The sequence below is a fragment of the Monodelphis domestica genome, chromosome 4 (genome assembly GCF_027887165.1).
Source record: "Monodelphis domestica isolate mMonDom1 chromosome 4, mMonDom1.pri, whole genome shotgun sequence".
NCBI lineage: Eukaryota > Metazoa > Chordata > Mammalia > Didelphimorphia > Didelphidae > Monodelphis > Monodelphis domestica.
In genome coordinates, this window is record NC_077230.1 from 299835201 (window position 1) to 299848338 (window position 13138).

A 13138-nucleotide genomic window follows, 5' to 3' on the forward strand; every position below is an offset into this window, starting at 1 on the left:
ATCACACACATGCTGACTTGTCATGTAACCCATGTAATGTGAATTTTCAAATATCCCTTTCCCAAAAGATTATCTCATCCTTCAGGGATCCCAGCTTCAAATGACCTAACCAACATACATGAGCAAAAATGTCGTTAAACTTCATATACAATATTTTCATAGTTTAGACTCATTTCACATTAATTTCTCAGATAAGCTTCAGTCTTGATAGAATTCTTTTTGTAAAGGTTTTTGGATCAAGTCCAGAATACTTTCTGGTATTTTAAAGGAAAGACTGCAAGTAAAGATGAACCCATCAAGAGCAAATCTTTATCTAGTGTGTCTCTGCAACAGTGGCTATACAGGATACAAAGTCTACAGGCTTACAATCTTATTACTGACATTAGTCAACTTGGTGTAGTGGAAAGAACAATGGATTAGGACTAGGGCAATAGACCAGGAATAAGCACTGAAAGAGACCTTAGAGATCATCTTGACCAGCTCCATCCATCCATCCATCCATCCATCCATCCATCCATCCATCCATCCATCCATTCATTCATTATTTCATGTATTTATGTATTCATTCATTAGTTCAACAAGTACTTATTAAGCCCCTACTATGACTCAGGCATTATGCTAGCCACTGCGAGTAGAAGAACCCACAGTTTACATTCTACTGGGGAGGCAAGGAACAATATCTTTGTTAGTAAATTAATGCAACATATTATGTAATATTTGTGGGAAAGTCCATTAGTTACTACAGAGAGTGGGATAGACCTCATGTTGCACTTGTTGCATTATGTTACATCTGACTCTTCATGAACTCATTTGGAGTTTTCTTGACCAAGCTTACTGGAATGGTCTGCCATTTCTTTTACCAGCTCATTTTACAGATGAGGAAACTGAGGCAAACAGGGGTTAAGTGACTTGCCCACAGTAATATAATTAGTAAGTGTCTAAGGCCAGAATTGAACTCATGAAGATGAGTCTTGCCAACTCTAGACTTGGTACTCTCTCCACTGGACCACCTCGTGGCCCCATGTGGCACTTTAGTTAAGACTAAAGGGAGCTAACTATTCTAAGTGGCAGTACTGGTAAGGAGGACCTGCACTTCAGTCATGAGGCACAGTGTATGTGTGCCAAGATGGAAAATAGAATATCATTTAGAAAGCAACAAGTAGGCTCATTTGGTTAGAAAGTATGTGAAGGAGTGGAATATGAAATAAGTCTGGAAGGTAGGCGGAAAATTTAGAGCTGTAAAAGCTAATCAGTGGAGTTTGGATTGGAAACTGGATTGTCCTCAGGCGACTGGGAGCCACCAGAGCTCTATTAAGCAGAGGAATGACATCATTTAACCTGTTCTTGAGGGAAGTCCCTTTCTGCAGTTCTGTGGGAAATGGATTGGAGCAGGAAGAGACTCAAAAAGGGTACTGCAATAGTTCAGCCAAGAAGTGATGAAGTCATAGAGGTTCAGGGTAGTAAAATGACTGATCATACAAGTACTAACAGAAAAGATTTGAACCCATGTCCTATGAGAATAAATCTAGGACTTCTAGGACTTTTCCCACTTTTCTATGAGATCTTAGGCTAGTCACTTCATCTCTTCAAGGCTCAGTTTTTTCATATGTAATAATACTTGCCTTGCCTATGTTGCTGGAATGTTTTGAAAAACAAAGGAGATTATATGTAGTGTTTTACAAGCATAGATAAATCATATCAATAAGTAGGAAGAAATAGGGCAACATTGGTGAGGAAGTATTGGCATGCATAGCCAGCTTGCATGAGGGAGGAGCTGCTCCGTTCCCCCTCTGCCCAGTGCCTAAGGACATTTTTTGCATGCCCTGCCCTTCTGCCCACCTGCCCAATGTGAACACTTCCTCCCTCTGTTCTCTGGGGTAATGAAGGAGGCTCATAGGCAGCTTGAAGTTGCAGTTTGGGCACGTGAACTTGACTACCTTCACCAACACTGGAATAGGGTGTCTTCTATTTGTTTTCTTGGAAAATCATGGTTACAAGATTCCTGTTCTTTTCCTCTCCTCCCCCACCCCCTCCTGGAGCTGATGTGCAATTCCACTGGGTTTTACATGTGTCGTTGATCAAGACCTAATTCCATATTATTGATGTTTGCAGCAGGGTGATCGCTTAGATCTACATCCCCAATCTATCCAATGGGTGTCTTCTCAAACACAAGCAAACTGACTAATTCTAATGACCAGCCTTCATCCAATAGCACAGCTGATGAAACAAACTTTACTTATCTCTGTAGAGGGGTGGGAGACTACTTGTACAAAATGTTGTGTATGTTGCTGCTGCTAGTACAGTCTATTAGGCTTTGTTTCATTTTTTATTTGGTTATAGAGGATTTATATTGACAAAAGGCAATAAGAAAAGAAAAAGTGCATCTAATGAAAGTTGTTCGCCCTCTGTAATTAGTAGATAGGCAATCATCAACTTCTGAATGGATTGAGTTCCCAAAGTTCATTTGCCAGGTGTTTGGAGCCCAATGTACTTTCTCAGAGAAACAATGCTATGAATCATGATGAGCTTGCTGGACCAGCTCATAGAAATATATTTAACCCCTAACATACCCGAACTGGAGGCCAATTATCCAGTAAGCTCAAAGGATCACAGACTCAGAGTGGGAAGGCACCTCAGAGGTCATTGCATCCAACTCTCACTGGAAATATGAAGTCCTTTCATGACATCACTCATTCATTGCATTATTTCAAAAAACCCTCACTTTCTGTCTTAGAAGTGATACTAAATCCTAGTTCCAAGGCAGAGGAGCAGTAAGGGCTAGGCAATAAGGGTTAAGTGACTTGCCCAGAGTCACACAAATAAGAAGTGTCTGAGACCAGATTTGAACCCAGGATCTTCCACTGAGTCACCTAGCTGTCCTCTCCATAGTATATTAAAATCATAAATCTGTAAGTTCTTTGAGGACTGTTCTTTGCTTAGAAATTTGCCTTTCTTTGTATCCTCAAGGTTTAGCATAGTGCTTAGCACACAACAAGTACTTAATAAGTGCTTATCAATTGATTTTTTTCTCTGTAGATTCTTAGACTTGGAAACTGTTAGTGTTCAATCTTTTCCTACGATTATGATCATGTATAGTTTAATCTGACTTCCTATAGTACTCCCCCAATAGGATGTGAATTCCTTAAAGATAGGAACTGTTTGCCCTTTTCTCTTTGTATCTCCAGAGTCATTTGTGTGTAGTAGGCACTTAATAAATGTTTATTGTATTGAATTGGGTTTGATTGGATTGGAAAACATCTTCTAATCCATCGGAACATTTAGTCCAATGCAATGTTTTCTTCTATAGTATCCTTGACTGTTTGGGTCCCTGGTAGTCTCTAACAGTCACCCAACCTTTGTTTGTATGTATTTCAATGACAAAGAGCTCAGTATTTCAGCTAAAAACAAGGAAGTTCTTCAATGGTCAGATAGGAGCCACAGTATATAGAGTACTGGACCTGGAGTCCGGAGGACTTGGGTTCAAATATGACCTCAAACACTTACTAGCTGCAGGACCCTAGGCAAGTCACTTAACTCTCCTTAGTTTCCTCATCTATAAAATGACCTGGAGAAGGAAATGGTAAATCATTACAGTATCTTTACCAAGAAAACTCCAAATGGGGTCACAAAGACTCAGATACCACTAATTGACTTAACAACAACAAAAGAACTAGGAAAGAAGCCAAAAAAAATTCTATGTGCTCATAGGCCAAAAGAAATGTCACAATGTCCATTTACTAAAGTTCCTGTGCTTTAAACATTGCCAATAACTTTATTTTTAACCTACAAACATTTATTAAGCACCTACAATAAGCCAGTTGATATGCACAAAGCAAGAAGAATTCTCAACATTGACTTTGGAAAAAGCCTAGCTTGTCTTTAAATTTCTTAAGTTATTGAGAAACCTCAAAAACATCCATAGACACAAAACATACACACAAACCTTTTGTATCCTCAGTTAATATAGGGTCCAGCACATAGTAAGCACTTTATAAATAACTATAGACTTGACAGACAAGCTGAAATACTAAACCTGATCTATGATCTCATCCATTCCTGAGTTGCTTCCAAGGATACGGAACACACTCTACCCATCCTTTGACACATACAGCAACTTCATAGATCAATGAAACTCCCAGATAATCTGAACTGGAGAACCAGACGCAGTAATTTTCACTGGGGATCCTCTGGAAACAGGTCCCTATTCCTTTGCACAAAGGATTTTTAAGTGGGGAAATGACTATAACTGTGTGGGTAGGAAAAACTGAAACACTGAGAAACTAAGAGATGTCCTTCAAATTGACATGAACTGTCAATGCTACATTAGAAAATATAAGTTTTTTAAAAAAGAATGTTAAAATTTGATTTTACATTTAATTGGAGAAAAATAAAATATTATTAAAAGTGAATGGCAGAATGTCTGAATCATGATTCCAAAAGATCTTGACAGTCTGCAATGCCAGTTAGAATCTAATAAGATGAAATTTATAGAAATAACTTTGAAGTTTGGTATCATGGTTTCAGAAAATCAACTAAATAAGTAAATTATGAAGCAGGCAATATAAAATAGAAAAGAGTTGAGGCTTTTAGTGAATTTTAAATTTAAAGGGAGTCAATAGTATGCCATGGAAGGCAAAAGCAGAATTTAATCTTAGACTACCATAATGGAAATATGAAATATCATATTTGATTCAGTTATGTTTCATGAAGGACATTGACATGTTCAAATGATTCCAGAGGAGGGTCATTTGAAGGAACTGAAGGATGAACTGGTATATTCCTTCACTTTCTTCCCAAAATGCCAACTAACTGACTTAAACAGGGGAGGCAAGCAAGCCTAGTTGAAGCAGCAAGGTATCCTAAGGAAGAGCTAGGAGAGCAGCCTGTGATATTGATGAACTCTTAAGCTCAAGAGACCTGGGAATAGCAACATCCTTCAGACAATTAACCCTGCTCTCAGCCTGGCTCCCACAAGCCATAACCCAGGGAAGAAGCCTCCTATGGAGATATATCCTGACAACTTCCTTTGCAGGTGTTACAGTCCCTTCCTGGTCCCTTACCCCCATCCTGTAGCTACATCTACTGAAGAACTGGGAAAAAAATTCTCAACACCAAAGTCCTATCAATACCATCTGCCCTTCTGAGAAAGATCAAATCTGAGTAAAGAATGAAACATATTATATGACTTTCTTTCTCCTTTTTTTCCTTTTCAAGATCTCTTCCACAAGATGACTAATATGGAAAAATGTCTTACATGATTACACATGAGAAATCTATACTAGATTACTTACTGTCTCAGGAAGGGGGAGGAGAGGGAGTAAGGGAAGAGGAAGGAAAGGAGGGAGATCATTTAGAATTCAACCTTAGAAAAAGATATGGATTTATTATTGAAAATCACTATAAAGAAGATGCTTTACTAATCTGCTTTGCCACTGTGCCACTGTGCCACTGTGCAATAAAAACCACAGGATCTTTATATCTTATTTGCAGCAGAAATTTTCAGTATGTATTATCTTCTCCTATTAGAATGTAAACTTCTTGAGATTAGGGACTGGCTTACTTTCTCTTATCTATTTCCATTTTTTTTTAAACCCTTACCTTCTGTCTTAGAATCAATACTGTGAATTGGTTCCAAGGCAGAAGAGCAGTAAGGGCTAGGCAATGGGGGATAGGTGACTTGCCCAGGGTCACACAGGATGTGTCTGAGGCCATATTTGAACCCAGGACCTCTCATCTCTAGGCCTGGCTCTCAATCCAATCCATTGAGCTACCCAGCTGCTCCCTATCTCAGTTGTGTTTTTAACACAGGACTTTGCCCACAATAAGCTACTGATAAATGCTTTTTTCTTTCTTTCTTTCCTTCATTCATAGTTATCCTAAGGACCAAAAGACTTGGGAGGAATATGATTATGATATTTAAGTATCTGAAAGTTTGTTATTTGAATAAACAACTTATTTTGCTTAGCTCTAGGCAGAAAGTCAAGCAAGGCACCCTTGGGATCAATATAAAGGTAAAATTCCTAACAATTAATTAAGGCCATCCAAAACTGGAAAGATCTGTCCTGCATTCTCCATCACTTGAGGTATTTGAGATGACATCTGTTAAGGATGTTGCATAGAAGATTCTTGTTCATATATGTGATGAACTGAATGACACATGAAGTTCCTTCTATGATTTAAGGACTGAGTTTTTGCTGCTACAAATAATTTCCCTACCAATGTACAATAATAATAATAGTTAGAATTTATATGGTGCCCCTATGTATCATGCACTATTTTAAATGTTTTACAAATATTGGCTCATCTGATCTTCACAACAATACTCTGAGATAGGTTCTATCATTACCTCCATTTTATATTTGAGGAAAGTGAAGCAGAAATTAAATGACTTGCCCAAGATCATCTAGCTAGTAAGTGTTTGAGGACATATTTGAAGTCAGATTTACCTGATTCCCATTGTGCTGCATAGCTGCCCTCAAGGAGTAAACAATGTCACTGTTTCTTGATTCCTAGTGTCTCAGCAACACTAGCCCTTACCCCACATTAGTGCTGCTGTTATTGATAACACTTATAGATGGGCACTCCGTGAAAGGGGAAAGGAGTAGTTTTTCTTCTTTGGAGAGAATCATAAGCTATAGAGTTTAATGGAGGGGGTCACTTAATTTGATTCTCACCTATATGAGGCAGCTAGATGGCACAGTGGGTAGAGCATTGGGTTTGGAGTCATGGAGACCTGAGTTTGAATCTGGTGTGACCCTGGGCAAGTCACTTAACCCATTTACTTCAGTTTCCTCATCTGTAAAAATGTCTGGAGAAGACAATGACATTCCACACCAGTATCTTTGCCATGAAAACCCCCAATGAAGTCATGAAGAGTTGGAAACAACTGAATAACAATAACTATATATTCAGAAGAATTGAAACATTATTGGAAAAGGAGGAGCTTTGAGTACTTTTCACTATATTCAAAACACATAGCTTTTTAAAAAAAGATTATTTTTTAAAGTTTTTAATTTAAAATATGAAAAAGATTTTTAAAAAACCCTCTATAATGATATTAGAATGCTGAAATCCCCAGATTTATTGTCAAGGGAGAATCTTATGAAATAGTTTCTCCCCTCCCCCCCATAAACCCTTACTTTCTGACTTAATAACAACTTTAAGACATAAAGGCAAGAGCTAGGCAAACAGGGTTAAGTGACATGCCCAGGATCACACAGCTAGGAAGTAACTGAACTCAGACTTGATCCCAGGTCTTCTGGATTCCAGGACTGGATCTCAATCCACTGAGATGTTCTCTACATATTTGCTTTATTTTTCTTTTCTTTTAAAAGGAGGCAGAAAGTAAGAGAAAAAAGAGAAAATAGATTTTTGTTTATTGTGCCACCAAGCTGACCCTTGCAAAGTATTTTCTGAGGATGGTAAAGTTACCTATATTTAGAAAAGGAGAAAATTTCAAAGTAAACCCTTATACATATTTAAGTATACATAAAAAACACAAAATCTTTACTATTTAATGTTCTGCAATTTATCTTTGGCTATTCTAAAAAGAGACTTGTTTCCTGAGATTTGTTTCTGCTATTGAACGGATTCTGGGGCATGATGGCTCAGTGCAAGAAGAGCCAGGCCTAGAGACAAGAAGTCCTGGGTTCAGATTTGGCCTCAGATGCTTCCTAGCTAAGTAACTCTGGACATGTCACTTCCTTACCATTCTTCTGCCTTGGAACCAATTCTAAGACAGACAGTAAGGGTTTTTTAAAAAGAGGGTAAAGGAAAGAAAGGATTCTGCCAATTAAGTACACAATTTCTCATTATCTCCACATGCTACATATATTTATATTTTAAGTGTGCTCTTTTGGCATCAGTTGAGGTTATTGAACTCTGTGTTTTGACAATTCTTGGCATGGGAGAACTGAAATTTCAAGCAAACCCCTTTTCTAGATGGGAACCGCGTGAATCTAGCAGGATCAGGTCTTTTTTCATATTTTGCTGTTGAGGGATATGAGGAGGAAACATTTGAAATATTTGTCTTAAATGTGGCCATGTTTATTATGTGATGTTGACCTCTGATCATAGTTTATGGTCTACTTCATGCTGAAACCACGCTCATGCAGTTACCACTGCAGTACCAACATCTATTTGGTTTGTGGGAACTGAAATAGGAAAATGAATGGTGTGTGTGTGTGTGTGTGTGTGCTTGTGTGTGAGTATGTGTATTTATGCTGTTTTTAATCTTCACCCATCTCCCCTTCCTTCACCCACTTTTCCTCACAGGTGGGAGTCTGGTGCAATCGCTCTGTTTAGGTCAACATAAACACTTTGGGAGCCACCAGCTTCCGTTCTTCCCGGATCCATTTCCCTTACAGAAACTTCCCTCAGATTGCTGGGTTTTCATTCACAGAAGGGCTTAGTCAGCCAGCTTCTTTACCTAAAGACTTCCAGACAGAGGCAGACCCCCTTGAGGGGAGGAAGGAGATGGGAGAAAGAATGGGGGTTAGGGGGAGGGCAGGGAGGTGGGAATTTGAGCAAACAGGGAAATCGCCATCTGAGCCATTTCTTGTTTGTTGCTTTCTCAGGCTGTTGTTTACCTTGCACAGTGAGGTATGCTGAGCTCTGCACAGAGCCCTTCTGGTTGGTGGCTTTGCAGCGGTAGAACCCTTCATCCTCTTCTGTGACTCTTTCAATAAACAGCGTGCTGCTTCCTGGTCCCAAAATAATACCTGAGGAGTGAGAGATGTTTAGATTAGTGCAATTGAATGATAAACACTAACCCTGACATTTGGAACACCACCGTCTTCTAAGGATGAGGTGTTCAGACGAGGAAATCCGAGTCATGGTTAATCTGGTGGTGGCTGCATGCTGTTTATGAGTTTTATTTCAACTGTATCTTTTTCTATTGCATTTTTGCTATGATGGTGCTGAGGCTGGGAAAGGCAGAACTGTACAATAGCCCTCAGAGTGCAGGATGAAATAAGTTAGCCTTTGCTATAGGTCAACTGAACTTCAGGATAAAAGCACCCGCCCACCCCCACCCCGGAGACATACCTAAGGATTTCATGTCTTACCATTGGTCTGCCTAGACATAAACCCCCATCATGTAGGGTGTCTTTGTGAAAATAACATGCAGGATTTAGGTGTGAAGGATTCATTCTAATTCCAGTTCATTTTTTAGTTCAGCAAGCATTTATTAAACACCTACTATGTGAAGCAGTAGGTGGCATAATGGAAGAATGCCAGTTGGGAAAATCCATGTTCAAAGATGACCTCAGACACTTACTAGCTGTGTGACCCTGAAAAAGTTACTTAACCCTGTTTGCCTCATCTGTAGAATGACTTAGAGATAGAAAATGGCAAGCCACTCCTGCATCTTTGCCAAGAAAACCCCAAATGGGGTCACAAAGTGATATATGTGACCAAAATGACTAAACAACAACAAATGAGATGGTAGGAACACAAAAATAAAAATGATAAGTGACCCTGCCCTCCAGGAACTTACTTTCTACTGAATAGAAATAAGATGCATAGGTAAGCTACTACAAAATTTATATCAATTTTTATTTTTAGAGGGAAGGACATTCGTAACAAGGAATATCATAAAATGCATCTAAACTCTATAAGAAGGCAGCTTGGTAGCTCAATAGATAGGGGTCTGGGCTTGGAGTCAGAAATATCTAAGCTTGAATCTCGCCTCAGACACTCACTGTGTGACCCAAGGCAAGTGATGTAATCTCTGTTTGCCTCCATTTCTTCCTTTGTAAAATGATTTGGACCTGAAGATAGCACAACTGTTGAAGAATAAAAATGACTTCACTGCCAGATATCAGCTTAATTTTTTCCAGGTAAAATTTGGAGTTCATACCCTTAAAAAAATAAAGTAAAATAAAATAAAATGAGCTGGAGAAGGAAATGCCAAACTACTCTAGTATCTTTGCCAAGAAAGCCCCATGGACATTATTGGTGTGCTATGGTCCATGGGATCACAAAAAGTTGCATATAACTGAACAACCATAAAATATTACAATAGGTAGAGGTGAGGAGGGTAAGTATTCTAGGTACAGGTGACAGTCCATGCCAGGCAAAGAGACCAATTAGTGTGGGAAGGGGAGTGATATTATAGAATGTCTGGATGGGTAAATTGGAGCCAGATTGTGAAAGATTTTTTTTGAGGCAATAGGGAGCTATTGAAGTTTCTTGAGTCACCAGAAACAATTATTTATTGACCATCTGATATGTGTTCAGCTCTCTGTTGGGCATATACAAAAGAATACAACATAATCCCTACCTCAAAAAGCTTATTGTTTAACAAAAGTGACACAGTAGGGAATAATACAAACCAGTGTGGACAATTAGTTGTAAATTATGTAACATGGTCTTTAAATGCTTGTTGAATTCAGAGGAGAGGTTGAAGTGGGTGTAGAAACCTCCTTGCAAGAGGTGGGCCTGGTGATGGGCTTTGAGAATTTTGGAAGTGGAAAAAACATGGGAGATATTCCCACGTGAGGGAGACATGAACAAGGGCAGGAAGACAACAGGCACTGGGATAAGGAGGAGGTAGGTTTGACCAGAGTAGAAGCTATGTACTGAGGAGTAGTAGGAAAAATGTTGCATAGCTAAGTTGAAGTTCAGATTTTAGAAGTCTTTGATGGGGCAGCTATGTGACTCAATGGATCAACTCTTATCATTTTGAGATGCTTTTTAAAGATTGGCTTGGAAGGATTGTCATAGTGATTTCAGTTTTTGTTGCTACTAAGCCTCCATCTTGGCCCCACTCGTGGCTCAATGGATTGATGGGAGACCTCAGACACTTCTTAGTTGTGTGACCCTGGGCAAGTCACTTAACCTTCATTGCCCAGCCCTTACTATTCTTCTGCTTTGGAACCAATACACAGTATTGATTCTAAGATGGAAGGTAAAGGGTTGAAAAAAAAGAATTCTATGAAAGTCTGGCAAAGGAGCTTGAACTTGTTGATGAACTTTAAATAGTGAGCCAAAGCAGGTTTTTCATCCACACAGTGAATGATTAAGGACATGGTGATGTGCGGATGGTAGTTATTCTTTGGATGGATTGGAGCAGGAAGAGACTGGAATTAGGGAGGCCAATGAGGAGACTGTTTCAGTAATCTAGGCATGCATTTATGAGGACCTAGACTGGGATGGATAAAAGTCATTAGATAGGAAAAAGAAGGTAATGCAAAGCATATATGTGGAGTGTCATTTCCCAATAGTATACTCCTCTGTGTAATCTTTATGAAGTAATTTAATTATAGTTCTGCTTACATGCTGAAGAATGGATAGTGAGATCTTCAAAAACTCCTACCATAGAATTCTAGAGTAATTGCTCATTCAAGAGATGCAAAGAACTTCAATTAATCAATTATTCAATCTATCATGCAACAAATATTTGTTAAATGTCTGTTATATGTCAGGCACCATGCTAGCCTTTGGGGATAAATGTACAAGGAATGAAAAAATCCATCCACATAATGGGGAAGACAACAAATAAATTATATATATATATAGATATTTATAGATACAGTTATAAAGGCAGCTAGATGGCTCAGTAGATTGAGAGTCAAGCTTAGAGATGGGAGATGGGTTCAGTTCTGGGTACCACAGTTTTAGGAAGGGCATTAACAAATTTCTAGAATAGAGTAACCAATTGGTGAGGGGAATGGAGACCATACCAGAGAAGGATTGTATGAATAAGCTCAGGACGTTGAATCTAGAGAAAAGCAACTTAGAGGGAGATAATTATTTTAAAATATTTTCAGGGTGGTCACATAGAAAAGAGATTTCTTACTTTGTTGGCCTCTTAGACAGAACTAGGAGCTGTGGTTGGAAGTTACAGTGAGATAGACATAAACTTGATGTAAAACAGATAAGCAAATATCCCAGTGGCTAGAGCTATTCACGTTGGGAATGGATTGGTAGTGGGCTCTCCCTCAGTGGAGGTCTTCAAGTAGAGATGTAAGGATCACTTGTCAGGGATGTGGTGGAGAGGATTTCTGTTCAGGTTAGACCACGGGGCTTCTATGAGCCTGATGTGATGGAAGACATAAGTGAATGGTAGTGCTGGGAAATGAAATAATAATGGCATAGAGAAGGGCAGGTTTAGGGGATAAGATCATGAACTTGGTACATGAACATGTGGATGAAACGCTACTCAGATGGAGACAGTATCTTCTGACATGTATCTTCTGCACTCACACATAGAGATGTGAGTTTAGAACTTAGAAGAAAGGTCAGAGCTTGTGGTGGTAAGATATGAAATTCTGAGATCTGAGAATAAATCTTGTCCTGGCAATCCCTAGCTATGTGACCATTGGCAAATTACTTACTATCTTGGAGTTTTGTTGATTTCATCAGTAAAATGAGGAGAAGAAAACTTGTTTTCCCTACATCTTTGTACAATTATTGGGAAAACACATTGCAAAACTTATATTATGATAGAACAGTAAATTCTGATTATTGGAGGTTTTTATGCCACAGTTTCTATTTTAAATTCCTGATTTTATTATCTTTTTCTTAAAATCCACCCGCCTTCCAGACTTTCCTATTTCATTTTTTCTTTTTGTTTTTCTGTGCTCTTAAAAATTTATCCCAAATTGCATATAAAAACATTTTTAACATTCTTTTTAGAAATTCTTTTTTTATTTCCAGAATCTCTCTCTTCTTCTTTCCCTCCCTCCCACAATCCCTCTATATCAGCAATCTGGTCATGTTAAACATTTTTCCATATTAGTCATTTTGTGGAAGAGGTTTCAAATTAAAAAAGAAGAAAGTGAAACATAGTGTGTTTGGGGCTGCATTCTGACTCTATTAATTCTTCCTTTGGGGGTAGATGGCATTTTTCATCATGAGTCTCTGGGATTGTCTTGGATCCTGGCATTGCTGAGAATAACCAGGTCATTCACATTTGTTCATCAAAAAATATTGCTGTCCCTGTGTATGATGTTCTTCTGGTCCTGCTCTCTTCATTTTGCATCAGTTCACATGATAGACTCCCCTATTTCTGTCAAGGGTACCACCATCAATTGTTTCAGGAACCCATGTTTGTAACTTTAGTGTTGTCACTGACCCCTCAATCTCACTTACTCCACATAGCTAAGTAATCGCCAGATCTTATTGATTCAACTTC

General features: G+C 38.6%; 1 protein-coding gene across 1 annotated transcript in view; it reads right to left on the reverse strand.

Annotated features, from left to right (window-relative positions):
- FLT1 (fms related receptor tyrosine kinase 1) overlaps positions 1–13138 on the reverse strand; it is a 201170-nt gene that overhangs the window by 61405 nt on the left and 126627 nt on the right. The window contains exon 15 of the mRNA XM_007495262.3: positions 8589–8720. Within this exon, the coding sequence (XP_007495324.2) occupies positions 8589–8720 (132 nt within the window). The remainder of the gene's footprint in view (positions 1–8588; positions 8721–13138) is intronic.